This window comes from Labrus bergylta, chromosome 23 (genome assembly GCF_963930695.1).
Source record: "Labrus bergylta chromosome 23, fLabBer1.1, whole genome shotgun sequence".
NCBI classification, from domain to species: Eukaryota; Metazoa; Chordata; class Actinopteri; order Labriformes; family Labridae; genus Labrus; species Labrus bergylta.
Genome location: NC_089217.1, coordinates 14,705,882 through 14,730,352, shown reverse-complemented (window position 1 = coordinate 14,730,352; position 24,471 = coordinate 14,705,882). Strand labels below are relative to the sequence as shown.

The 24,471-nt window shown below is 43.0% G+C and overlaps 1 protein-coding gene across 1 annotated transcript; it reads left to right on the top strand.

Annotated features, from left to right (window-relative positions):
• Positions 1 to 1,432: 1,432 nt before the first annotated feature.
• lrig3 (leucine-rich repeats and immunoglobulin-like domains 3) lies at positions 1,433 to 23,190 on the top strand. Its single transcript, XM_020634790.3, has 19 exons — positions 1,433 to 1,921; positions 6,268 to 6,339; positions 6,438 to 6,512; positions 13,662 to 13,796; positions 14,040 to 14,183; positions 14,725 to 14,868; positions 14,968 to 15,111; positions 16,300 to 16,443; positions 18,529 to 18,609; positions 18,746 to 18,817; positions 19,367 to 19,438; positions 19,778 to 19,941; positions 20,315 to 20,650; positions 20,753 to 21,034; positions 21,133 to 21,609; positions 21,690 to 21,851; positions 21,938 to 22,072; positions 22,196 to 22,450; positions 22,540 to 23,190. Exons 1-19 carry the CDS (start codon positions 1,725 to 1,727, stop codon positions 22,782 to 22,784), a joined length of 3,336 nt encoding a protein of 1,111 aa, XP_020490446.2. The 5' UTR covers positions 1,433 to 1,724; the 3' UTR covers positions 22,785 to 23,190.
• The last annotated feature ends 1,281 nt before the right edge of the window (positions 23,191 to 24,471 follow it).

The following is a 24,471-nucleotide window of genomic DNA, read 5'->3' as shown; positions in this document are numbered from 1 at the left end:
GATCAAAGTGATAGCCTGCCTGACGATGCTGGATGTTGAAGGGAGATGTTTATTGTCCGGTCAGAATCGAAATAATTAATAATTTACAAAATAAAATGCTTACTGGAAGAAACTAAATTTCCTCCAATGGGGGAGCAATAGAGGCTGTTTTTCAGTCTTCGAATCATGCAGACTTTTACTTCTTATACAGTTTATCAAAATCAGTCTGACTTCCGTCTCCTCGTCAACAGATTAATGAGTTTGTGTCTTGACTGAGAAAAGGAACCTACAGAGAGCAGTGAGAGTATGACCTTGGTCAACAGGAAACGGTTGCAAACTTTGCCTGAGGGCTACCTGACACATCTGCCTGGGCATGAATATCCCATGAAGGCCCTTTAATGTGGAAATGCAAAAAGGAGCACACCTCTTTTAAATTGCAAATGAGAAAATATCAGTCGGCTTTCAAGTGTAGAAAGTCAATTAAAGCCTCTGTTAGTGACTTTACCTTGAAGATAAATAACGTTGATTTGTGACTTTCAACAAGGTGATATTTCTTAATAAGCACTCTTATGTATCATGCATGTGCACATCTTAGAATTGGTGTGAGCTATCATCACTTACATTACTTAAAAAAAAAAAACTGTTCATATACAAAACATTATCAAAAAGAAAACCAGTGATGCTAGAAGTTCAGATGCATTACTTAACCAAATGCCGAATTGCTACAGCTCCTTCATTTTTAGTTTAAAATGAACTTAATTGTTTCTGGTATATCCATCATGTTGTGTTAAGTTTGAAATGTGCAATAGTACAATTCTACAACTGGTAAAGATTGAGGTGAGTACATTATGTGAGGGAGTTTGAATTAGTCTAAATCAACATATTTCTACAAAAACAAAGTTTGAACACCTCAGCTTTGAAAGATTTGGAGGAATCCTATCAAGTATAAAACTTTGATTTTCACATCTTTATTCTGACATCCTCATTTTTTGGCCAAAAAAACCCCCCAGTATGAGTGTAGGCTACTTATTCTTCCATGTTGGAGAAATTATTTTTGACTTCACCAACGTTTCCGATTATTAAATGTCCTATTCAATTCAAGTAGCCAAACTGAAATAACAAAATATTTTAAGACACAGTTTGTATCACCTCCACATCTGAAAAAACAAACAAACATGTAGGCTATGGAAAATTGTGGTCTCATTTGAATGTGTGTTTGTCTTCTGGAATATTGCGTAACACAAAAAAAGAATAGACCTTCTTATTCAGTTTGCAGAAATGCAGAAAGCTTACTTTAAGTCGGTTGTTAAACTTGGGGGATTCAGTGCGGTTCATTGGCAGCAGCATGGACTCAAAGCATGGACTACATGTCCCACGCACCCCTGTGGCCCCTCCCTCCCCCCCCCCCCGCATACCTCTGGTGTGTGCTCACGCTGCGCTGTGTGGGGATCTTGCACAGCACAAGTTGCCCCAACAGCAGCAGAAGCAGCGAGGCGCACGGCAACCAAAAAAAAAAAAGTTTCTCCACAGTTATGGGCAAGTTTGAGAAGAACGTTTTCCTTTTATATCTCACATCTGTGATCCTCAAAACAAAACGGGGTTGGATTTAAGGACATATTCTGTTTTTTTTTTTACATCGCAACAGATTTTTTGGGGGATTTTCTTGGAGATTTCTCACCCTTTTGGATTGGTTCATCTGAAGATACGACTCAACGCGGGGCTGTTCTCTTGTGTGGTCAGAGAAAATGTGCGCCTTTACGCAGCCTCGCAGTTTTGCATGGTTTGCCGTGGTCTTTCTGCTCGTTTTGAGGCTCCTTCGTGGATGCGGGGCGAACACACGGACGTGTCCCCCTCCCTGCGTGTGTTCTGGGGAGCTGGTGGACTGCAGTCGGCTCAAGAGGGGCCAAATTCCAAACACGATCCCGGAATGGACAGTTCAACTGTGAGTCCAGTAGAAAACAAACAAACCATAGTGTGCCTTAGTACTGTGAAGTTATGCATTTCATTTTCACTTGCTGCTTAATTCATTTCGATAGTTTTTAACCCCCCCCCTGCACTTTGACGAGCTCCTAGGTTTGGTTTAGTGTTTTCCTCCAACACCATGGGACGACCCACATTCCTGCCGTAGTGAAAACGGAATGTGTTGTAAACCACATTGAACAGCATTTGCCTGAATTTTACTACAGATCTGGTTCAACCTCATCTGAAATTACAGAACAGCCTAACTTAGAGCTATCAGATTGTTGGAAATCTTTCACATTTTAGGCTACAACCAGGCATTAAACTATCTATGGTTTAAATAAGTTGAATTGATTACATTAGTCCTTGCAGCATCATGCTGATTCTTTGAGACCAGCAGGGAAGCAAAGACAGACTTTCCATGTGTTTTTACACATGAATGTGGGCTACCATTGTCAGTCACCCAAAGCCCCTGAATCAAAGTGTAAATGATAATGAATAAGTCCTCCCATTGCCTGCAGGTAGTGCTTTAAAACCAGGCTTTCACTGCAGGGTTGAAGACGTTGTAGAATAGTATTAATGCATGTACTAGCACTTTGAGAAGTAATAGCACTACAGTATATTTAATTGTGACCTGAGGACTTCCACAATGTTTATTATGGGTTGACAGTGTGGTTACATCCACATTTTCTTTGCAGGCATTGGTGTTGGTTGTGTTGATGTTTCACTGTTGTTTCAGTCTTCAGATTTCAGATTCACAGACCCTGAGGCCTTCAAAGCCATAAAAGCATAAATCAGATGCAGTGTGTGTGTGTGTGTGTAGCCTTGGACTGTTTCCTAAAGTAATATCTCCATTACTCTCCTGTTTGTCCACTGGCTCCATAAGTTGAGACGAGGCTGACGTCTGTAGGAGCTCAACTACCAAACCCTAACTTTAGTGGCATGTTCCTCGGTGTGTTCTTCTACTTTACAGATAATTATTCTGACTCGATTTTTATTACCCGGCGTTGAGCTCCAACACTTGATTTTTTTTATAGTCCTGTGTTAGGCTGCAGAGCTTGATTTGCTGCCTGCTGGAGGCTGAGTGCCCTGCTGTTGAATTTAGTTTTTCTCCTTCTAAAATGTGCTGCTTTGGAAACTTGACGTTGCCAGAGAAAACAGACCCAGCCTGAGCCTCATAACCAAGGCCGGCCTCCCAACGAATATGAAAAAAAAAAAGTTCCACATGGGGGAAAAAAAAATCTTTTCACTCTGGCATGCTAATTTACGAGTGGCTCTCCAGCACATCTTAAACCCCTTAAACCGACCGACCCTTTGTTTTCCAGCACCCCATTATTTCTGCTGAATTAGCAAACTCCAGAGCCAGCGATGGTACTGATTAAGGAGGAGCGTGTAGGATTAGTTCGGAACAAACTCGCAGCAAGGAAAGGGGGAAGGAGAAAGTGAGAGGGAGAAGAAGGAAAAGAGTGTAAAGAAGAAGCCTTGAGCCATGAATATCAGAAGAGCTTGTTGGGGGGAAATGTTACACAGTTATGACCAGACGTTTAGGAGTGAGGCACAACTTCTAGTAACAGAATGACACTTTAACACAAGTTTCTGTCAGAAAGGACACACGTTCCCATTTTTATATTTGAGTTAAAGAGCCACATTTAGCCTACTTGTTTAGTAAGGCAGGCGGTACACAGCAGTAACAAAGGTTTTGCATCAAAACCTATGCTAATTTTTGTTAGCTAAGTGCTACTTATGTAGCAGTCTTGAAAAGCTATTCTAGCTAATATTTAATATTTTAGGTGTCAATTTCACCATGTAGGCTACCACTAACCTTGGTGAATAAGATAAGAAGTACAAGTAGAGGTAGATATCTCTGGAGTTTGTGGCAAAGCTAATGCTACATTTCAAGAAGTTTGCTACCTAGCATACTTAGCATGCCTGATTTTAACTAGCTAGGAATTGCAATGAATTAGAAGTCCTGTACAGTATCAAATGTTTACGTTAGTATCTATGCTAATTCTTGTTAGCTACTTGTATAATTGTTTTGAATAGCTTTCGTAGGTAATATTGAAGAGGTGAGTACCACTATACCTAAGCTTGGTTTATAACACAAGGAGCATCAAGGGTAGCTGGACATTTCTAGAGTTTGCTGCATAGCTAATGCTGAATTTAAAGAAGTTAGCTTCCTGGTTAGCTACCTAGCATGCCTGATTTAAACTAGCTAGAAATGTCAGTGAATTAGGAATCACGGTGCTCTGTGTTAGGACCAAATGCTAAGAGTACACAAACCCCTTCAAGAAAGTCGCCTTTTCTGTACTTATTTTGGGAATTTGATTGATTTCCACTCAGATAACCATTTTTTATGGTAAGAATAAGGAAAGGTTCAGTGGTTTCACATCAAAGTTATGTGAGCTATTCTGTGCCAACTGTGTAGGCTACTCTGGCGAATAGCTAAAAGCTAGTAGGCTCTAGATTATCATACTGACCTTGATAATCACAAATGTCATGGTCCTTTTAAAAAACATGAATGCTACTTGGGCTTTCTTTCTTTTAACAAAAGTTTGCTCTTTGTGATTCAAACATGCTATTTGGCTAGCATGTTGCATTTTAAAAGTTGTCTTTGGTTTAAATCCACACAGGTGTTACTGCCTGCCAAATTTGAACTTAGTTGAAGTCTGCTGCTAGGGCTCATTCTCATAATCTAAGAAGTTACTGACAGCTCTTGTAAAGTAAAGAGTGGCTCATTTATTCACCTTTCAGTCTTTGATAAGGAAGTCGGTCTGTACATTTCCAGCAGAGCGGCAGACACAGGCTGCAGCCTGTACGCAGCACTGTGTTATCTTGCTCCGCTCAGAGCCTGCTTTGTGAGGGAAGTGGAAGTGTCAGAGCTACTTAGGTTTTATCTAGGGAGTATGATAGGACACCTTTTCCCATATGGCCCCTAGCACTGGAACCACAACAACAACAACGCACAGTCCCATGCTTGGAAACCAAAGGAGAAGGACGGGGCGGGGGTTAGCTGTAGCAAGGCGAGTAAAACTCTGGTTGAGTGGTTTCATGAAAGTTTCCACCAAAGAACAAAAAAAAACAAAACAAAAAACAGGCCCCAGAAAATTCAGCAGGGGTGTTTTAGACGTATGGAAGGCGTCCCTCTCGCTTTTCCCGGCATTGTGAATACATTACCAGTTGATAGGTTCTTCCCCTCCTCCCAGAGCTCCTTGATGGATTCCAGATGAGGGAGGTAAGGAGGGGGGAGGGGTAGAGGGTGAGGGGGTGCAAAAAAAAAAAGCGTCTGGCACCACAGCGTTGATCGTGCGCAGCAGCGTCAATAACTCCACCACTTTATGGCGCATGAGGCTCTTCTTGCCAGACTCCTTGAGCTGGTTTTCAGGCTCCTTTTTCAAAACAGGCAACAAAAACAAGAATCTCACTCTTGAGCGAGCTGCAGCCAGGCCTGCTTCCAAGACCAGACTCAGGCCCAGATCCAAGGAAGCTTCAGACCAAATGAAGACATATACCAGGACTAATAATAATCTGCTACTTAAAGACAAGAACAAGCAGTAAACAACCTACCCACACGTCCTTCTTCATGTGCGAACATTGATTAAGAAGTCACCAAAAATGACACGTTTAGAAACGAACTGTGACCAATCAACATAAATTAGTTGAGGATTCAAATATTAACACTGTTGCTTAAAAGAGGAAAGCATATAGCGATGTAAGTAGATGTTTTCAATCTGTAAAATTTGAATTCAAGGTGTGTAAATATAAACTTAAAATAGGAATATAGGAGTCCAGAGTAGACACCAGAAAAAAGGCCTGGACAAGGCCCCATCAATAAAACCTTGACTCTCCACAGCAGGTTTTGGCCTCCTTTAAGCCCAAAGGAGTCTGGCTCCTTCATCTGCCTGTTTTGTATCTGCTTCTCAGCAGCAGCATTGATATGAAATTAGACGTCTTGGCAGTTGTTGTGTTGTCCTTAAAAAGGGTTGGAAATGCCACAAATGCCTTTAGCTAGCTTGCCTTTTTTAGGGGTTGTATTTCACAATTTTCAGTTGTGTTAAGATGCCACTCACAAAACGATTGGATATCTCCTGCTCATGACAGGGTGTCAGCAATCATTCTTATTCTTGTGTATTCTCCTAGTCATTATGGTTAATTTCATAACTGTACGTTTTCACCATTTCAAGCTTTAACTGTAGTGATTTTCCTTTGATCCCTCGACTCTGTTCGCAGCGTTTTAGACACAATAACACAGAAAATTTGTATATAATTGTGTTTGAAACTCAAATGGAAACTCAATTTTCCCTTCATCTGCGGCTTTCTTTTTCTTCACAGGGACCTGAGCCATAACAGATTGCAGGTGCTTGACAGCTCTTTGTTTTCCAACCTACAACATCTAAGTGAAGTGTAAGTTTGAGTTTGTTTTTCTCGAAAACTTTCATTTTGGTTCCGCTTGCAAGGAACTGTTCTTTTGATTCCATCGTTTTTTTCCCTGCTGTGCACAGAAAACTGAACAACAATGAACTGGATGCAATTCCTGATTTGGGCCCGTACGCTTCAAACATCACAGCGCTCATTCTGTAAGTGAAACTTTTCTGAAATTCTATGATTTCATCTCTGGACCGTGGCCTGGTTTGAAGTGCTTTCCTGTGCCAGGGTTGTCGTTGCTGGTTTAAGTAGGGAGCAAAGTGGTTCCTCCCCCCCACCCTTCCTTCCCTCTGGAGAGCAGCCCCATTTGGTTGAGCTGGTTCCCAGACAGGGCAGTCGGAGACATGGCAGCCAGCCCCAGACGGGTCACGTGGTTCCAAGACAAATGCCATCAACAGAAATGGAAATGTTTTGTCTGGTGGCTGTCGCTGCTTTTTGGTGTATTTTTAACGCAGGGTGCAGTGACGTGCCGCTGGAAAGAAAGACAAATGATCGAGTACAAATGGGAGAAATCCAAATTTGGTGATTTTTATGTTGAATCTTCAGTGGGTGGATCACAAGTTACTGTGTGGCCCTTTTATGGGACTTTGAAACAAATGGCAATTTGTCTGAAACATTGCAACTTCGAGTTCTTTTGCCTTAAAAAAAAGACAGTAAATCTAGATTTGGGTTCAGCATATAGATAACCAACAGTGTCTTAAGGTGCATGGCTCGCACTATGGGAATAAGTTTACTTTAGTTTTTAACTTGTCAGATCTCATCCTGTTCAGACTTTAACCAGAGGGTTCTGTTGGGATATTGTTGTGCAATACGTGCTCCAAGAAGAGAACCAGATATTAGTGTGTGAAACCTCAACAATTTATTTGCTTTCAGTGGCATGCCTCTCCAAAACCAACCGACGTGAAGTTATAGTGGAAAAATGTATCCGTCTCCCCAGCTTGATGAGGCGTATTCCTCATCAAGCCCTGACAAGACGCTCTACAGCAGCCGCAGGGCGTGCAGGCGTCCGCCATCGACAATTTGTTTGCACATTTAGCAAAAAACTGTTGCCTTTAGCGATGCGTCTCAGCAGAGTTAGAAGGGTGGGGTGGTTCTAACACCTTAGGTGTTGCATTTTGCTGCAGTCTTTGAAAGGGAGCGTATTTCAAATGCACCTGGTGACTATGATTTGGATTTAAATGTGGATTTGATACTCTGGCCCAAGAGGAAAAATATGATTTTTTTGTTTGTACCAATGGTAACACCTGATGTGCTGCTTTGTTTCTTTTGTGGTTTGACTGAGGTCACAGGACCATCAGCCACAATTGCTACGTTTTCTGTCCAGATTAAGAGACCTCGGATTTAAGTGCAGAGTTCCTGCATAGATTCACTTCAAGAATTTCATATTCTCTCCAAACCATAATTTCTTTATTGAATTTGAGCACGTTGTTCAGTTTAGTTTACCCCAAACTGTGTCATGTAAACTCTGCCTAGAAATTATCCAGAAAATACCACAGCTTATCTTTTTAATTTAAAGAACTCTGAGATACAGAATAACATGTACAAACACTTATTTCTTTCTATTCTTTTTTTAAAGAAAATATTACAATATAACTTTAGTGAAACATACAAAACTGTGAACATTAGACACATTCCTGTAGCTTTAAAACAAAATCAAGTAATATTAACTGAAGTGTTAATAAATGGAAGTATAAGGAGTATATGTGAGGATCCCCTTTGTTTTTTGTCATAGCTAATGCTAATTGATTAGCTTCTTCATGTTTCTGAATTTAAGCTAGCAATTCTGAAAATGACAACCCTGACCTATGCTTCCTCAAACCATATCAAAAGAAAAAATATGATTCACTATTAAGATAAGCACCTTATGAACACATATTCTTCATTTTAAGACTTTGTTATTACAAAAGAACCAAGAACAATGTGCTAACAGTAGCTAGCATGTGCAAAAAATAGCTATTTGTTGTACCATAAGAGACAAACCAGCAGCAAGTGCTAGGGTGTGTTTTGTTGCTAAACATTTTTTTGTCAATGTTTTTGACTAATTCTGTACTTTTTTGTGAGAATGAGAACCACATTAAGTTAGCCATGGTAACAGTAATGTTCAGTCAACTAGACAGGAAGTTCAAGAGGTAGCCTAATGCTAGGACTTCTGTTAGCTTGCTAGTATTCATGCCTGTGAAGCGTTAGCCATGAAATGAAGCATTTAAAGCAAATGCTAATGCTTCAACAAGTTAGCTATTCTTTTGCTTACCCTCAAAAAACTGCCAAGGAAATGTTATATTTCTTACAAAGAATTATATTCACACTAATGTTTTCAGATATTTTTATTTTTTTTGTAATTTCCCTCCAGTCACTCCGGTCAGTGAGTTTTCATCTGTGCTTCTTTAACACACTCCAGTTCGAGACTATTCTAGCATCTAATGTCAAAGAAAAGAGACACAACGAAAGCATATATGTTAAGAGATTTTGTCATTATAAAAACATAGTATGCATGGTCTGGAAATGTATTTCAATGTAGAATAACAGAACCATTGCTATTAGCCACTTTGGTTTTGAACCAACAAGTTTCTCTTTAAAATCTCCCAAGTCAAACCCAAAAGAGATTACATATTATAAATCTATATGATTAGTCACCTGGGGAAGTCGGCAGCATAATTGATTTTTAGTGACTCGCAAGTGTTATGAAGAAAGAGAGCACACAGAAAAAGACATTCACACTGGCTCTCAATCTCACACAGTCTGTCTCGGCTGCCGCCCTCCTTCTTCAGCTAAGGTGATGCTGTGTGATTTTTTTTTTCTTCTCCAGAAATTTCTTTCCCTTCTTCAGTTTCTGCGAGCTGGGAGGGTAGTAAAGAGAAGAGAAAAAAAAAGACCTCGGGGTATCGAATACCACTTATTCAAACAGCCAGTCAGACATAGCGGCAGCTCTCGTCAACTTCTTTGACCTCGCAGCTCCGAGTAAAAACAAACGGCAATAACCCTGCAGCTGGTAGTAATTGAGCGGTGATCATCTTAATTAATTGAACAATTTCCCTGGAATTTATGGAGGGGGTAAGCCCCACCGCCTGTGTTCTAGGGGGGGGGGTCAACAAATGACCTGGAGATTCCAGGTCTGATTAGTTGGATGAACCTCTTAATTTGTCTACGGAAATGGGCAACCTTGTTAAAAATTAGAATAACTAACCAAAACTGTTGCAATTATTGAAATAATTTGTGATTTTTTTCTAAACATGAATGAGAAATGAGAAATCAGGATACATACAATTTTAGATAATTTTGAAAAAAAAAGTTAAAACAAAAGCCAAATCTAAAGTTATTATCTGAGCTGTTTCAAGCTTATGACAGATTTTATACTGATGTTTTTTTTTAGTATTGCAGGCTAAACAGTAATATGCTGATGCATGAAGAATTGAACAGCTCCCCAGTCTTTTTATGTGAAGGTCCCTCAATCCCACATGTTAATACAATCCCCGGATCTCTGCACTCCGACTGGGCGCAGACGTGTTAAGATGATCAGCCATGTGAGTGAGATATGTGCACTGTTTAATAATGGCGTCTCAAAAGCAAACGCAGCCCTGGTTTTCATTACAGGCGCCACTGAAGAGAGAGGGAGTCATCAGATGGCTTTTCAAAAACTCTGTTCTTTTTCCAATAGGAAATACCACACACACACACACACACACACACACACAAAACCCGTCTCAAACAGTTTGAGAGAAACTGCCAGAGAAAAGAGATACGTTACTTTTAAAGAGCTTCCACTATTAAAAGCATGAGTGGACAGAGTTGAGCTAACAACAAAAACTTCATCAGGCATCTTTAGAGCATAACAGCAGCGTGTGAATGTGGTCAGTTTGATGGTTGTGGAAGGCTGAAAATATTGTGGAGTTTAGTCAAGAATGCAAATGGTTTTACTCACATTTCAAACACTTTTTGAATTTCTAGAAATATTTGAGTTTTCAACAGCCCTGGAAGGCAGAGATATTAAAAAATTAGGAACTTTATACTGACTTTAAAGCTCCGGTGTTGAGATTGCTGTTTCAGCAGCGTCTGACACCTGCCCCCTCACAGCGGTTTCAGGCATAAAAAAAAGGACATAGAATCAATCAATCTTATCGAAAAGGCTCTCATATGCTTTTCTAGGTTATAAATAGCCATCAATATTCATTTCAGCCTATTTCATAACCAGCTAAAATCTCATCACACATGCTTTAAAAGTGGTAAACACACACACACACTGTGGTAGCCATGACTACAGCGCTGATTTAAAGCATCTGCTGCTTGCCTCAGTCAAATAATGAGTACATATTTTATCATTGCCCAAGATACCTCGGGCTGTTATTGACACATTGCTTGGCCTTCCATTGGCTTCCACTAACAGCAGCAAAAGCCTCTAAACCACAGATGTAATGGCTCCATAATCACGTTATCTGATAGCAAAGTGGATAAAGAAATTATAAGTGTGAAGAGTCCAATGTTCTGCTTGTTTTTGTGGAGGGGAAGAAGACCGAGTGACTCATGAGTGGCAGAGAGAAAAAGTAGGGTTAACTTTATGTTGTCCCAGGTTTTGCAATGACCTGTCCACTAAGACAACCATGCTGAGACGGTGGTTTAAAGGTGGATTACAGAAGAATGTCTTGTCGTGAATTAATATGACCAATCTGACATGGTTTATAGGATAATGGAATATTTAGTTGGCCTGATTTTGGACTCCAGGGTCTACTTTCCTGTCCTCAACCAGCCCCTCTATCTGGCTCTACTTTCCCCCTGAGAGAAACTGGAAAGACTGGTTCTTTCTCACCAGGCGACCTGCCTTCTCTCAGCGACCAGTCAAGGTAAACATGAAAACTGAGATACAGGTGGTGTGCAGCCCTTTTGTTTGGGACTCAGGGGCTGTGGTGCATGGAAAGCCCTCTGCAAATCTGCAGACAACAGAGCTGCCTGTGCACTTTTTTTTATTGCAGAGAATGATCTGTATTTTACAGTACATACTGCACACCGCAACGTTCTTTATGTTTTGATGTTTTCAGCTGCTTCCAACAATTTCAATCACATCAATATTATATCTGTAGCCCAATATCACAAATAATAACTTTGCCTCAAGGGGCTTAACATTTATATCAATGGAACCTCATTCACTGTAAGGTCATTTAAAACCTCCCAAAAACTATTCAGGGAGGAAAGGGAAGTGTTTTACCTTAGCTTGCCTTTAAGCACACACCAAACTCCTGCTAAAAATATCGCAAATTTCAGCCATCAGTGATTTGATTTTCAAATTTCCAGCAGTTTCAGTTCTTCATAAAAGGTGCTTCATGTTCATAAAACAAGCTTACCAGCTTTCCCCTTAGCCTAGTGTCTTTTCATGTCACTGAACCAATGTTGACTCAAGCGCTTAGCTCAGGAACAAGCTCTGGTGGGTTTTTTATCCGCCATTGCCCCAAAGTCCTGCCAAGCTCTCCAGGCTGCCATCCATCTCAGATATTTATTTACTCGGGGAGTCTTCCCTTCTGTGCATTCGAATCAGGAGATTTCCAAAAGGTGTTGAACTTTCCGAATGGGGTTACTTGTTGCCATGGAAACGTGTGCTCCGATAGCTTGAAACACAAGTGGAAAATGGGTCAGAGTTAGTTACCACAGTGTGGGTTTTTTTTTTTTTACCAGGTGAGACATCTGAGTTGCACAGCAGTGTGGTGCCATGATGCCATTCCGCCTGAAGGACCAAAGACTTCAATCTGAGATACAGATTAGATTAACCAGCAGAGTCGGGGAGAGTGAAGAGATGAAACCAGACACCTTCAAATACGAACAGATGTTTTTCTTTTCAAATATTGGTTTCAAGAGAGACAATCTTCGACTTTTATTGTGCCGTGATTATAAGGTCGTTTGGCAATGAAAGTTCTCTTTTATGCTGATGATTTTTGCCTTTATTTGTGTGTCCAAACTCTTTACCTTTCCAATCTGAAATCACCTTTTACATAAAGCAATATAACAAACCATTACTGTAAATTCAAAATAATCTCCAGACTATTTTCCCAAATTATTTAATAAATCATGGTCTTTAATCTGACAGAAATTGAGAAAAATACAGATTACAATTCACTTCAGACCAAGTGTGTGTCTTTAAATAACTTATTTTGTTAACAGTCTCAGCGTTAAGTAGTGTTGAAGTCAAGACCACAGTAACCAAGAGTAAGACATACCCGAGACCAGAGAGCTCCAAGACCGAGACAAGACTGAGACATTTAGGGATCAAGACCAAGTCAAGACCAAGACCAAGGCAGGGCAAGACCGAGCCAAGACCAAGACCATAAATATCAATGGAAAAAATCATCATCTTGTGTTTCACTCACTCAGACCGAATGACCCTTTTATTATTACACAAGCCTTATTGAAACTCAACAGAGAATCTGAAAGTTGGTCATTTATTGGCATTTTTTACCAAAAAAATGTATGAAACAATCGAGCATATTCTGAAAGATCCACTTAACCCTTCAGCCGTGGACTGATCAGGTCACTCGACAGAAGCCGTCTGCACTGTGGGTCCGTAAGACACCGCATTCCAAATGAAACTTTCCTCAAGTTGTTATATTATAGACGTGTTGGAAAGTGAATGAGAAAAGCTAACAGCCCTCTGGTCAGTAAGGTGTAGCTGGAGTGGGGGTGGGGTGGGGGGGGGGTGTCTTCAGCCATCCCAATGAATACTGAAAACGAGGCCTGTAGTCTGGTGTATTGGAGGGAATTCCTGCTTCCCCCCACCTCTTCACTCTCTCTCTCTATAGCCGAGTCCCATACACAAAGAGGGCACTGTACAGGCTCTGTTTATAACTAAGCAGTCCCTGCACTGCAATTTAGGAGGCGTGCAGCTCAGGAAATTGCTGTCCTCTGCCGAGGCATGCTTTCACTGAGGGAATGGTATTCATCAGCCAAGTAATTGGCAGGTTACTTTTTTTAAATACCTTGTTGGTAATTACCTTATAAACAAAATAACACATCAATAAATGGAAAGGTTGTTGGGAGTCGGTGTGGGGAGCAGCAACATTGATCCAACTGAGCAATTTGTAAGCATTGTTGGTACATGCATGCAACATCAGCAAAAAAAAAGAAAAGGCCCGTCATGTACTCATGTTGGGTGGTAAGTTTTTGGCCGTAGAATTGCGTGAGAGTTTATCTTTTTTTTTTTACACCAGCGACTAATTGAGGACTCAACAGTTTGTGTATGGAAACTTGAAACTGATGTGCGCCACTAGTCAAATACACAGTATTTTTGTCATTTATTGGAGTGATGGTGTCTGTGTTTTCAGAGCAAACAACAGGATCAGCAGGATCTCAGAGGAGCAGCTCAGGCCCTTGCTCGCCCTGGAAACGCTCGACCTCAGCAACAACAACATTGTGGATATAAAGGCCAGCTCGTTCCCCGCTCTGCCGCTCAAGAACCTGTGAGTATCCCCAGTGTGCGTGTGTGTGTGTGTGTGTGTGTGTGTGTGTGTGTGTGTGTGTGTGTGTGTGTGTGTGTGTGTATTGTATGCAGCCGAAGGAGAACATATGAACCAATCACACATTATAGCTCCACTCTGTGTTTTGTTAGGTCAGCACTTATTGTTTCTTGGGAGTACTTTTTTGACTTCCTCCCCGTGTCTCCACATTTGAAGCCAACATTGTTCAATCTTTTCTTTCGTCAGCTTCCTGAACAATAATCGCATTTCCTCCATGGAGACGGGCTGCTTCACCAACCTGTCCAGCAGTCTGCAGGTTCTCCGGCTCAACCGCAACCGCCTCTCCACCATCCCGGCCAAGATCTTCCAGCTGCCCAACCTCCAGCACCTGTAAGCTTTATTTTGTAGCTTTTTAATTCCAGAAATATCACAATCGCACCTTTTGAATTTGTCATGTGACTTCTAAACATCTTGACTCTTTTGAAAACTACCCTGATGTTGACATTTTATTCAGAATCACCCTCTCTGCCAAACTTTTTCAAAGCTGGTCATTTGTAAAAAGTTGATGACCTAAAGATTACAATAAATTACTCAATGTCTCTGTCCCTCTCTCTCTTTCTCTACCATTGCTCGGCTTCCTTGATTGGCAGACAGCTTAACAATAAATCCGCATGCCAGTGTATGATTTTACAGATCCAGTTTGCTGACAGGGTAGTGACGTTTAAGGGGAAAAAAGTCCATGTTCCAGGGTTATGTCATCATTAATGAGCTGACCAGTCTGAGTTTCTCTGGCAGCTGCTTCTGAAGCCTCCACCATGAAATCAGTGCAGCTATTGGGATATGTGAAATGAATTTACATAGAATGGTTGAACACAAGTCAAACCGTACAGTTGACCTCACCCTCTTTGCTCGTGCTCCTTGTGCGTTTCAGGGAGCTGAGCAGGAACCGCGTCCGCAGGGTGGAGGGTCTGACGTTCCACGGCCTGCACGCTCTCCGCTCCTTAAAGATGCAGAGAAACGGACTCAGCCGCCTGATGGACGGAGCCTTCTGGGGCCTCAGCAACATGGAAGTCCTGTAAGAAAAAAGTTACAAGAGATGTGCATGAAGTTTTTAGTGTCCCATTTTGGTACAAAAAGTCTGATTGTGTGTGTGTGTGTGTGTGTGGGCCTGCAGGCAGCTGGACTACAACAACCTGACGGAGGTGAGTAAAGGCTGGCTGTACGGCCTGCTGACTCTGCAGCAGCTCCACCTTGGCCACAACGCCATCAGCAGGATCCGACCTGACGCCTGGGAGTTCTGCCAGAAACTCAGCGAGCTGTGAGTTCCCTCTTCTCTCCCCCCCCCCCCCCCCCGCCCTCTTTCTCTCTCTCTCTCTCTTTTATTTTTTTTTAGCCCCCCTCCCTCTCGTTATTCCCTGCTCACTTTCCATTCACACTCTGAACTCCCAACACGTCTCTGTGTCGCCCTCTCATCCTCTCTGGCACTCCCGCCTGCCCTTCCTCACACTCCAGTTCCTCTCGTCGCCAATCTCCCGACACACACAAACTCCCAGCGACGAACACACACACACACACACACACACACACACACACACACACAGACAAAGCAGCGTCTCTTATGCTCTGCCAGTCAGTGTCTACATTAAAGCATTGCCAGCATATTACACACCCCTTTGCCTCTTCTCTGTTCTGTTTTCTCTTCAGCCAAATCATGTCCCATGTTTTTTTTTTTCTTTCTTTTTGAAATTCCATTATTAATTGCAGTTTCTTGTGAAATACTACTTTACCCACAAGCTTAAGCGTTTCCCACCCATCAAGTCGCATTCCTGCAGGCAGATTGGATTCCTTTGTTGTGGCTGTTGTTTACAGCGGCGGTCAGTTTAAGTGATTTCCAGTGTCTGGAGTGTTTTTTGTTTTTTTTTCTTTTCTCACAGAAAGGTTGTTGTTCTTTCCCCTCCCGGCTCCTCTCTCTCTCTCTCTCTCTCTCTCTCTCTCTCTCTCTCTCTCTCTCTCTCTCTCTCTCTCTCTCTCTCTTTCTCTCTTATCACATTAACCTGAGAGTAAACAAGCCGCCTGTCGGCTGGAAGCGTGCCAAGCTATCTGATTTATTTCCAATCTGAGTTTACTTAAAAACAGGCCTCTCACAATAATTTGCTTCTTAGACATTCATAACCATTTTTCAAGGGAGAAGCTAGAGATCAGTAAAAGTCATGTAAGGCTTTTTGACCTGCATCTTAAGGAAGGGAAGCTGTATGTTTAACTTATAGGGCTTTCACACTTGAAAAACTCCTGAAGGAAACTGCATGTGTGAACGCAAACAGCCAACTTTTTCACTCAGACTTCACCCAGAGTTTCTCCTGCCAGACCCCTAGGGGCTAACCATGGGATGCTAATTGGTAAAAGATGTGATGTGTATTCAAATATATCACAGTCATTGATTGCTTTTTGTGTACTCTTTGGACTTCATGGGCAGTGTTCTTATGAAATGTGTCGTGTCGTCCTACAGAAACCTCGTCTCCAACCATCTGTCCAGACTGGAGGAGTCCAGCTTCGTGGGCCTCAGCCTGCTGGATGAGCTCCACATCGGAAACAACCGCGTGAGCTTCATCGCAGACGGAGCTTTCCGGGGCCTCTCCAACCTGCACATGCTGTGAGTTGAATGCAAAATCAATCAAACTGCAAATATACTAAACAGTGCAGGAAAAATGTCTTTCATTTCTAATGAAATCAATACCACTTCAGGCACATTTTCCAACCTAAACCCCATTCAGATGCAACCAAAAATCCTAATTCCAGCCTTTGCAACTAAATGACAAATACACATCCACTCTCTTAGCAGAAATCTAATGTCAACCAAAACATCAAAATACAGGCAAGAGGACACAGTCACCATGGAGGCCCATCAGTGATGATTGTGTGGCGTTACTTTTTTTTTTACTATGTATTAGAGGAAAAAGTAACTGACTCTGTCTTTAAACACTCAAAATGATCAATAGCTTATGGTTAATTTGTGTGGGTTGCCATCACTGTAAGATTACCAGAGAGCTAACCAAGACTTCATGAAGTTACTTAAAACACAAGATTTCATCTGTACCCCACATTTTTTGTACGGATTAAAAAAACAAGATACAACATGTTGACTTATTGAACTTTTGTTCCAAGCTAACACGATCCTCTTCCAACCCAAGCCTCATACCGATTGTGCAGACATAACAGTGGCATTAGTATTCTCATCTTGTCTTTGGCCTAACAATCAAATATTTCTTAAGGGTGAAACTTTTCCTTTCGGCTAAATAGTACTTTGTGTGATTCGGCTTTTTTCAACCAGCTCAAACGGTACAATACACAAGTCCCCTTTAAAGACTTTAAGTTCTTCATGTGTTGCTCTAATTTCCCCACCCCCTTGTTAAATCCACCTCCAACATCAATCCTCTGCCTGAGTGGAAATATCCTGCCTGATTTGTTTCGGGGGATGTGAAATAGATTACTGTGTTGAGGTCTCTCCACACACACATAAAAAAAAAAAAACCCTCCAAAAGGCACAGCTCACCGACCTCAACCCCCCTCTCAAACACACACACACACACACACACACATCAACCCACCCATCCCCCTTTCCCACTCAGGCTTCACAACATCCCCCCTAGTTTTAACTTTTTTTATTTTTTTAACTGGAACCAAATGTGAGCTGTGCTGCTGAGGTCACCGTAGGGCAGGTGTGCAAGCTAGGTGGACATGTTTTGCTTCAGGGCTCCAAATCACAACCACCCCCCTCCTGCACACACGCACACACACACACACACACACACACACACACACACACACACACACACACACACACACACACACACACACACACACACACACACACACACACACACACACCCTTCCTCAATCTCAATCAGCCATAGCCAGGCATGGCGAAGGAGGAAAAATAACTGTTTGAAAGCATTAGAGCAGCTGAGGGATCAAAGGAGGCCATTTCTCTGGTAAATTCTTGGCTTTTAGTGATGGACGACTCTAATGCTGTGTGTTTAGTTGTTTGGTGTATTTTTTCTCTCTGCTGATAGCGGCTGCAATTTTGCCCTGATGTGCCAAGATCACACAGGGATATGTCCATTTGAGAGAAAGGCAAAGAGACCAATTTCATGAGTTTTGTTGTGGTGGATAGATGAGGAGCGTGTGCAGCACTTCTTAAGAGGCCTAGCTTGATGTAGTTATATTGTGAGGAGCTCCTCAATTTGGAGTTAATAAAACACCACACTCACTGATTTTGAACCCCAGTTCTTCACATGTGAGTCTAAACGAGACTCTCTTGGTCACACCTGAATCCATAGAATGTGTTAAATATCACAGCGTGTGTATGTAATGGATAAAAGGTTTTGTTGCAATTTAAGTAGCATGCAGAGTACAGCTACCACCCCTCCCCACCTCTAAATGACGCCCAAAAAGCCGCTCACATGTTATATCACAGCACTCTCTTGTAAAACTTATTTTTTCTGTACAGCAGAGAACAGCCCTCACAGACTTTTAAAAAAAGTGCCGCAAAAGCCACAAAGGGACTTCCTGTTTGGCACGGAACCGCTTTGAATATAATCTTCAAAGTCTCAAACATTTCCCCCCATCACGTGAAATGTAAAGCCACATACAGTTTTATTAACGCAGCAGAGTGCAGTTGTTTTCTGGGTGTGGGGTTTTTTTTTTAAATGCGGTCTGTCTTTGTTTCTTTGGGAAGGGACCTTCAAAATAATGAAATCTCCTGGACCATCGAAGACATGAACGGACCTTTCTCTGCTCTGGACAAGCTGCAAAAACTGTGAGTTCATGAATCCATCGATGGAACAAGTTTCACCTCTGTTTGAACGACAGTGGGATATGAAGAGAATATGGCTGAACAGGCATAAAAGGGAGGTTGGGAAATAATCTGATTTTTTTTTTTTTAATTCTCCTAGATTTCTGCAGGGGAACCAGATCCGCTCAGTGACCAAGAAATCTTTCTCTGGCCTGGACGCGTTACAACACCTGTGAGTTTCACCTCCTGTTTCACCGATTGTTTCCAAAAAGTCTGAGCTGAGTTAACCAAGCAGGGTGAATCACACTGAGACTGAGACACAGAGGCTGTTTGTCAGAGACGTACAGTCTTCTCCCCATTCCTTCCCTTTGATGTGGGATGAAGAAAAAAAACTTGCCTTCAGTATCTTTATGCGTGTACCAGACTTTATCGATCAGCAAGGCAAGCGAAGGGAAAACGGTGTGTGTGTGTGTGTGTGTGTGTGTGTGTACGACAGCTGCATTTGATTCTGATTAGAGTTTTCTTTCCCAGCAGTTGCCAGAGAGCTCAGAGCCGCCCAGAGCTGGGCCTCTCTTGATTAACACAGAAAAACTGCTGCCCAGAGTTTTTATTGTTCTGGAGCCCAGACCTTTTTTTTTTTTCATCTCCCTGATTGAAGTTTCTGAATCCCTCACTCCGCACTCGGTTGATGTTGGCAGAAAAAAAAGCCGCTGTCTTTATTTTTATTTAATTTTTTTTGAGGATCTTGCAAGTCCTGATTTCTTTTCTCTTTGCTCCGCAGAGACTTGAGTAATAACGCTATCATGTCCATCCAAGCCAACGCCTTCTCTCAGATGAAGAACCTGCTGGAGCTGTAAGTATGATCTTGTTTAAGCTTTAGAGAGTGTTTCAGAAATGATGTAGGACAGACGACCAGGTAAAAGTCATCATGGTCTACTGCTGTGATCATCAACTAGTGGCTCGCGGGCCACATCTGGCCCCCCCAGAGCTTCCCATCCGGCCCCCAGAATAAAAAATCATTCCCTTTGTGTCACTTGGTAAAGCTGAAAGTGTATGCAAAGGAGTTTATTGATTTTTATTGCAACATTTGACAAGTTTTGTTCCCGCCCGAGCCAGACAAAATCAAAACTCCCTTCACACGCTTTTTATTCAATTTTTAATGAAACGTCTCTGTAATCTCCTCCCTTGGCAGACGTCTCAACACCTCCAGCCTCTTGTGCGATTGCCAGCTGAAGTGGCTCCCCGTCTGGGTGGCGGAACAAACCTTCCAGCCCTGCGTCAACGCCAGCTGTGCCCACCCGCAGATGCTGAAGGGCAGGAGCCTGTTCGCTGTCAGCCAGGAGGAGTTTGTGTGTGGTGAGTGATGCATTCATAAGGCGCAACACCTTCACACAAACATACTGTAATGCCTTAAAAAAAAAAAAAAAACAGCCATTTATCCATGGTAAGTTTTTTCCATTTACAAACTGACCCAGATTTTTTCCTTCCTGATTCCTGGACACGCTAATGAGTCTTGGGAAGGAACAGTTATGGAAATGTACAAAGTTTCGACTTTCCTGGGCAGCATCAGGGGATAAAACTTCACTTCAATTTCTCTCTTTCAGAGCCTCATATCTCCGCAAAAGCCCCAAAACATACCAAATATTTTTAAACCAATTCAAGATCTAAATACTGAGAACTTTTTGAGTTTCGCAGTCTTGACATTTTTCTATTTTCTTTTTCTGCCAAGATGACTTCCCAAAGCCTCAGATCACCGTGCAGCCAGAGACCCAGTCAGCCCTCAAAGGCACCAATGTCACGTTCGTCTGCTCGGCAGCCAGCTCCAGTGATTCACCGATGACCTTCGCTTGGAAGAAAGACAATGAGGTTTTAAATGATGCAGAGATCCACAACCAGGCCCACTTGCGGGTGCAGGGTGGCGCAGGAGGCGAGACTGAGGTGACAGAGTATACAACCACCTTGCAGCTACGCAATGTGGAGTTCTCCAGTGAGGGGAAGTACCAGTGCGTCATCTCAAACCACTTTGGATCGTCCTATTCCAACAAGGCCAGGCTTACTGTCAACAGTAAGTGTGGGAAGGGAAAAGAACATTGTTGGATATTTTCTTATCTATCAGTGAAAGTCTTAAATGAGCAAATCTGAAGGTCGTTTTTTCCTCTTTTCCCAGTGATGCCTTCCTTCACCAAGATGCCAATGGACCTGAGCATCAGGGCTGGTGCAACAGCCAGGCTGGAGTGCGCCGCTGTCGGTCACCCTTCCCCCCAGATCGCCTGGCAGAAAGACGGAGGCACAGACTTCCCTGCTGCCCGAGAGCGCCGCATGCACGTCATGCCCGAGGATGACGTGTTTTTCATCGTGGACGTCAAGACTGAAGACATCGGGGTTTACAGCTGCACAGCTCAGAACACAGCTGGAGCTATTTCTGCAAATGCCACACTAACTGTTCTCGGTAAGAAACAGAACGGTTGGAAACTGAAAGCCACAGATGAGTCACTTTAACTTTTGTATTTGTAACGCTAACGTCATTTTCTCCCCTTTTTTGTACAGAAACGCCTTCCTTCTTGCGGCCCCTCATGGATCGCACTGTGGCAAAGGGAGAGACTGCAGTTCTCCAGTGCATCGCCGGAGGCAGCCCTCCCCCGAGGCTGAACTGGACCAAAGACGACAGCCCGCTGGTTGTGACCGAGCGACACTTTTTCGCCGCGGCCAACCAGCTCCTCATCATCGTCGACGCTGCCGAGGCCGACGCCGGGAAGTACACCTGCGAGATGTCCAACGCGCTGGGCACCGAGCGGGGGAACGTTCGCCTGGCGGTGATACCGAATCCGAACTGCGACTCCGGAGTTCAGGGCGGCGTGGGAGTCGGCATCATCGGCGGGGCAGGATCGGATGACGACGGGTGGACCACAGTGGGGATTGTCATCATAGCGGTTGTTTGCTGCGTGGTGGGCACGTCGCTTGTTTGGGTGGTGATCATCTACCACACCAGGCGGCGCAACGAGGACTGCAGCGTCACAAATACAGGTCGGTTCAAGATGGCCAATTGATTTCTTCTTACCACATTAAGTAGTGATAAAACTGACCTTGATGTCCTTTTGCTTCAGATGAGACCAACCTGCCTGCCGACATTCCAAGCTACCTGTCCTCCCAGGGCACACTGGCAGATCGACAAGACGGCTACATCCCATCAGAGAGTGGCAGCAGTCATCATCAGTACATGTCCTCGTCCATTAGCGGCTTTTACCTGCAACCTAAAGACATGAATGGTAATACACTTTCCCGTTCTTCTTTGTCCTGTATTTGAGTTATTCTGCAGTATTTCTTACTAAACACTGTTCCTTCACCCACACAGGTCTTTGTCAGATGGATACAGGAAGTGAAGCGGACATGGAGGTGGCCATTGATCCTCTGCTGTGCCATTATCAAGGTCCTATCGGTTCACTGTTTTGCCGAGACTACTGCACTGACCCATCGGAAGTCTTCACAGGTTGGTCAAATGGAGAAATGTTTCCTTCTGTTGTTCATCCAGACGATAACGTCCAAGTATTTCTGACACTCCTTATCTCTAGATTTCTAAATTAAATGATCATTGATATATTCTTACACTCAGGCTGTTCCATCGACCAAAAGCCCGGTAGCATCGACCCTTACAGCAACAGCCTGACGAGCTCGAAAAGAGGAGACTACCTCCTGCCTGAGCATTTTGATCTCTGCTCCTCGTCGGTCCTGATGCAACTCCCCAACGCCAGCCTCCATCACGGCCCCTTCCACCAGCAGAGTGAGCGCCGGCCGTCCTCAGAGGAGAGAGAACCCAGCGATTTTGCAAGGAACGTTGAGTGCCCTCCTTCCTATAACACCTTCATGGGTAAAGTCTTACCTTCATCAGTTTTCTGAACTTTTCTAACTTTTTTTCAGTACACTGATCTAACTTCTTCTGCATTTTTCCTCCATTAGGAACATTTGGGAAAACTCCCTGGAGGCCTCACAACGACGCATACACGGGCTACGGCCCACCGTCGGTGACGCACAATGGAATAACTCTGCACGAGAATCCGTATGCGGCTGCGGACACCGATTCGGACCTCGAGGAGGGCAGTCTCACCAGGGACTCTTCGTCAGAGCAGAGCAACTGTGTTTATGAGCAGCCGTTTGACAGCAGAAGGACTGATCCCAACCCACAGCGGAGAACGAGCACTTAGCTGAGTGACTCTTGTTTTTCAGAGAGAAGGACGACCAAAAATATGAACAATTCTACCTCACTGAATGGACACTTTGGCAATAATGGACTCCTCAAATGTGCAAACGAGTGAATGTAACAAGTGAAATGTTCCTGAGGGGAAAGTAAAGCGGAGCATATTAGCAGCAGTTTGTTTTAAAAGGATGCAGCTACAGTTGAATGATAAAGATGATTATATACATTTTTTATATAAAGCTATTCTATTTTGTAAATTGTATATAAACAGATTCCATTATTTTTGCTTACCTTTTGTCTACGAGTATTTTGCAGCCTTGCCTATGCATTATTCCTGCTTTGAATGAAGCACTGTTTTGCACATACTGTATGTTAACAATAAAAAAACACCTTTTTGTGTGCTGCTACATTCATTCAAGTGTTTCAAGTCTTCAGTGATATGAGTGTCTGTATCATGCGGGAGAATTATTTTAGATCTGGGGCAACTTGGCTCTCTTGGTGGGGGGTGTTACACGCAGGTCTTTAAGGGCAGAACCACAAACCGCCAAGGACACCTCAGCTCTGTCATCAGTCAGGGCCCCCCCACGGAGCGAGAGAGAGAGAAAAAGACGGGGATGTTTGAGGATGTGGAAGGAAGAGGATGTTTAACTATTTGGTGTCACAGTTCTCTTCCCTCCGAGGTTTGGGAAGTAAATACAAATATTTATGGCTCGACTTTCAGCGGAAGCATGTGGTGATGACATGATCTTTTGTTGATCTGCAAATTTATGTCAGTCCAAATGAATGAGTCCAAGCAGAGGCCTCTTAGCAAACATGTGCCGCTTAAAGACAGCCATTTAAAGGTTACGCCTGGCGTGCCATGTGTGACGCACAAAGACAGAGAGCGGTGGGGGGTGAAGTGTAACGTTGGAACAGTGCTGTGTGTGTGTGCATGCCTGAGTATGCGTGTATGTGGAGCTCCTGCTGTGTGCTCACACTGCATGCCTCTCATGTAACGCTGTAATGCAATATGAACTCACACCCTCAGAAACCAATATTACCCCGTCACAGATGCAATGTGTCAGTGCGGTTAAAGCGGCCCTAAACTAAAGGCCTCGCTGAACAGGCCAGAGTGGGAACTTTTGACTGTTGTCTAACTCTATTTGTGTTATACTCTGTTTTTCTGTGTATGAATGTTCTTTGGTGGGACTTGTCTGTTTGGACAGTAACGGTGCTGTGGAAAAGAATTTCCCCTTGAGGACAATAAAGTCTAAAGTCTAAAAAAGTCTAAAGCATAGACAGGCGGGAAAACAACGCAATGACCAGAACTCCACTTCAACCACAACATCCTAAATATTGTCATTTTATATTACCTTCATCCAGTGGTGTAGTGGTGCTTAAATGGGTCTACTCAATTTTTCCCCAAAATATTTTTTGTGGCATTTTGGCAAGTGGCCCGTCCAGCAGAGGATAAACACCCCCTGTTATAGACAGTGTCATGTAAGACTACTCCTACATATTTAGTTTGTGTGTACTAGCCAATTAGAGACGGAGTAGGGAGAGTCATCCCTTCACCACCAGGGAAAGAAATTGCATCATGCTACTGAATATTGTCAATCAATCAATGGTGTAAATCAGAGGAGTTTTAGAAGGGGGTATACTCAGTGGAGACTGAAAAAGAAGTGTGTATACCGGGTACTACACCTCTGCATTCA

What these genes read in the sequence shown, in the direction of transcription:
- lrig3 (XM_020634790.3), top strand. Translation starts at nt 1,725, where the DNA reads ATGTGCGCCTTTACGCAGCCTCGCAGTTTTGCATGGTTTGCCGTGGTC. An exon ending in ATGAAGAACCTGCTGGAGCT is followed by an intron (nt 19,439 to 19,777) that starts GTAAGTATGATC and finishes CTCCCTTGGCAG; the next exon opens with ACGTCTCAACACCTCCAGCC. An exon ending in GCAACCTAAAGACATGAATG is followed by an intron (nt 21,852 to 21,937) that starts GTAATACACTTT and finishes TCACCCACACAG; the next exon opens with GTCTTTGTCAGATGGATACA.